The sequence below is a fragment of the Apis dorsata genome, unplaced genomic scaffold (genome assembly GCF_000469605.1).
Source record: "Apis dorsata unplaced genomic scaffold, Apis dorsata 1.3 scaffold_207, whole genome shotgun sequence".
Lineage (NCBI taxonomy): Eukaryota > Metazoa > Arthropoda > Insecta > Hymenoptera > Apidae > Apis > Apis dorsata.
Genome location: NW_006263491.1, coordinates 1,068,491 through 1,071,748, shown reverse-complemented (window position 1 = coordinate 1,071,748; position 3,258 = coordinate 1,068,491). Strand labels below are relative to the sequence as shown.

The 3,258-nt window shown below is 22.3% G+C and overlaps 1 protein-coding gene across 2 annotated transcripts; it reads left to right on the top strand.

Annotated features, from left to right (window-relative positions):
• The first annotated feature begins 619 nt into the window (after positions 1-619).
• Positions 620-3,194, top strand: LOC102679696 (RNA 3'-terminal phosphate cyclase). 2 transcript variants are annotated; one of them, XM_006615033.2, is made up of 8 exons: positions 620-942; positions 1,059-1,206; positions 1,455-1,572; positions 1,719-2,043; positions 2,184-2,325; positions 2,485-2,624; positions 2,705-2,858; positions 2,930-3,194. In XM_006615033.2, the coding sequence occupies exons 2-8, from the start codon at positions 1,168-1,170 to the stop codon at positions 3,146-3,148; spliced, it is 1,137 nt and encodes a 378-aa protein (XP_006615096.1). In that variant the 5' UTR covers positions 620-942; positions 1,059-1,167; the 3' UTR covers positions 3,149-3,194. The 2 variants fall into 2 exon arrangements, with proteins under 2 accessions (XP_006615096.1, XP_006615097.1); XM_006615034.1 differs by lacking the exons at positions 620-942; positions 1,059-1,206 and adding an exon at positions 1,290-1,308.
• The last annotated feature ends 64 nt before the right edge of the window (positions 3,195-3,258 follow it).

The window sequence follows — 3,258 nt, the reverse complement described above, 5'->3', positions numbered from 1 at the left end:
TAGAAATTTTTTATATATATATATATATAATAATATATATAATAAAAATAATATATATAAAAGTACAATATAATACAAAACATAAAAATATACATAAGCTAAAAAAAAATAAACATACAAATAAAAGTTAAAAATTAGAATCAAAAAAAAACTGACGGTATATAAATGACAATAAACATAAATTAATTTTGATAACAATAAATATAAATAAATATTGTTGATTGATTCTCACGAGAATTTTTATCTAATGAAAAGAATGTTGATAAATACAAATGATCAGACATTGGAAAAATCAATATCTTGAAATTCTATATTTTTACTTTTTTAATTCTATTCGAAGAATTTTTTTTTTATTAGAATAATAATTTTAATTGAATTTATTATTTTAACTTTTGATTCGCAGACCGTTAATTTGACACTTTTGGTTTATGATACTAAGTATCAAATTAAAAGATATGGAAATATAATATAATAATATAAAATTTAAATCCATGGGAATTGTTGGGAATTATTCCTTAAAATTATTATAGATTACAATAATTTTTCTTTCAGTAATCCAAATTATAACAAATTTGGCAATTATTAATTATTTTTCTAAACTAGCCTTTAGCATAAGAATAATAGAGATGAAGTCGAAAATCATATATGTAAAAACAAATGGTTTGATCATTTGTAGAAAAGAACAAATATAATAAGTTGAGAGACCTCTAGTAGGCAATATTCCCACAAAACTGCTCAAACTTTGAATAATTTGATTTCGTCCCGTCAAAGAAATTTTCGGACGAAAAAAAAACAATTGCTTCATGTATAGCTTATTATACTTTATATTCACATAAACTTTCATTAGAATTAAAATTTTTACGGATTAAATAAATTTTCTCATAAGATAGTGAGATTTTTTTGATTAGATATATATATTTTAGATATATATATTAACTACCGGTAAATAATATATGTATAAATATATATTGAGATTTTAAAATGAATTTATGTAAAATAAATTTTATATTTATTTGTATATTATAGTTCGTATTTAGTTTGTATTTTTATTGTTTTAGGTAAACAACTTCAATTTTGCTTTCTTAAAGAAGAAACGATATTTTAGTGCAAAATTTATATAGCGGAGTGTTGCGTGCTTTTCGCACACTCGACCGCACTATTCATACCATGTCTGTAGTACAAATTGATGGAAGTTTAGGCGAAGGTGTATGTATATATATTTTAAAATTTATCATTTTAAAAATGATGAAAGGTTAATCAGTTTTTAGTAGGATTTACAGAATATATTTGTAAGATATTTATTACTAGGTATTTACTTATTAAATTTGAAATATGTTATTTTTAATATTGTTAATTAATTATTATTAAAATTGTAATTACTTATAAAATAGGTTTGAAATATATTATTTTAATATTTTCAATTAAAATTAAAAATATATATTGTTTGTATTTAGGGAGGTCAAGTATTAAGAATAGCACTTTCTTTAAGTGCATTGTATAAAATTCCAATTAAAATTAATAATATACGAGCAGGCCGTCCTAAACCTGGACTTGCTGCACAACATTTAAAAGGTTTGTTTTTATTAAAATATCATATAATTATTGTTAAATATTTTAAAAAAAGATTACAATATAATTAAATTAAATTATTTATATAATAATTAATAAAGCAAGATAACTAAAATATAATAATTAATATATTAAATTAAATATTATAGGAGTAGAACTATTAAAAGCTATGTGTAATGCAGATGTTCATGGAGCATATATAGGATCAACACTTCTAGAATTTAAACCTGGTCATTTAAATGAAAAAAGAAATAATACATTTCTTATAGATACAGGAACTGCTGGTTGTATTTGTTTGCTAGCTCAAGTAGCTTTACCATGTGCTCTTTTTTTTCCACAAAGAGATATGGTTACATTAATTCTTAAAGGTGGTACGAATGTTCCTATGGGACCACATATAGAGTATCTCACAGAAGTATTGAAGCCATTACTTAATAAATTTGGAGCAGATTTTGATTTTAGAGTTATAACAAGGTATATATTAATGTATGCTATTGTTAATATTCTATTATAAGTTGTTAAGTTAATGTAAATTATAAAGTTGTTTAAAGAGTCTAGTCTTGTTTAAAGACTATATACTAGATTGTATATTAATTTTATAATTGTTTTTAAAGAGGTTATTATCCAAAGGGAGGTGGAGAAATATATTTATATATAAAACCTGTACATATTTTGAAAGCTATTACTTTAACTGATCCAGGAATTCCCCGTGAAATATTAGGTTGGGCATATGTTGCAGGTGTTGTTCCTATTAAAGTATGTAACTTTTATATATAACTTCTATAATATAATTTCAATATGATTTTATATAATTTTAATATATAATTTAATATTCATAATCTTGATATATTTCTAATTTTAAATATTAAATTTATATATATTTTATATTTATTTTATATTTTCTTCATTTTGAAGGAAGCACATAAAATGGCCAATGATGTAAAATCAATTTTAACAGAAGGTCTAAACAAGCATAATATTCCATTACCATCTATAAATATTGAAGTCTATAAAGAGGATAAATCTATAGCTATTGGTAATGGTTCTGGCATTAAGTAAGGTTTTAATATTGAATAAATGTGTAGAACGTTAAATTTTATACATCATACTTCTAATAAAATATAATTGATATTAGCGTAACGTGTACTACGACTAGTGAATGTATTTTTGGTGGATCAGGATTGGGTTCTGGACGTCAAGAGCAAATAGCTCCGGGTATACAAGCAGCTAATGAAATTTTAGATACAATTTTAGCAAGATCTTGTGTCGACGATTACGCGCAAGATCAAGTATATATCAAATAATTATAAATAATTCTTTAAATTTTATAAATAATATAATAATCAATTATTTATTTCAGTTAATCATCTTTATGGCTCTAGCCAAAGGTACTTCTAGAATTAATCTTGGTAGTAAAAAACTTACTTGTCATACAGAAACAGTTATAAAAGTTGCAGAGTTGATGTTAGCTCAATTTAATCTTCATTTTAATTTATGTGAAAATAGTAATGATGGAGATAATATTTCATACAGCTTAGAATGTAAAGGTTGTGAATATGAAAATAAATATGCAGAATAAAAATGTATGTTTTGTATTGCAATAAATATTATTTGAATGTAAAATATATATGTACAGATAATTTTTATATATTTTATCTATTTTTAAATAATTATATATATATTAGAATT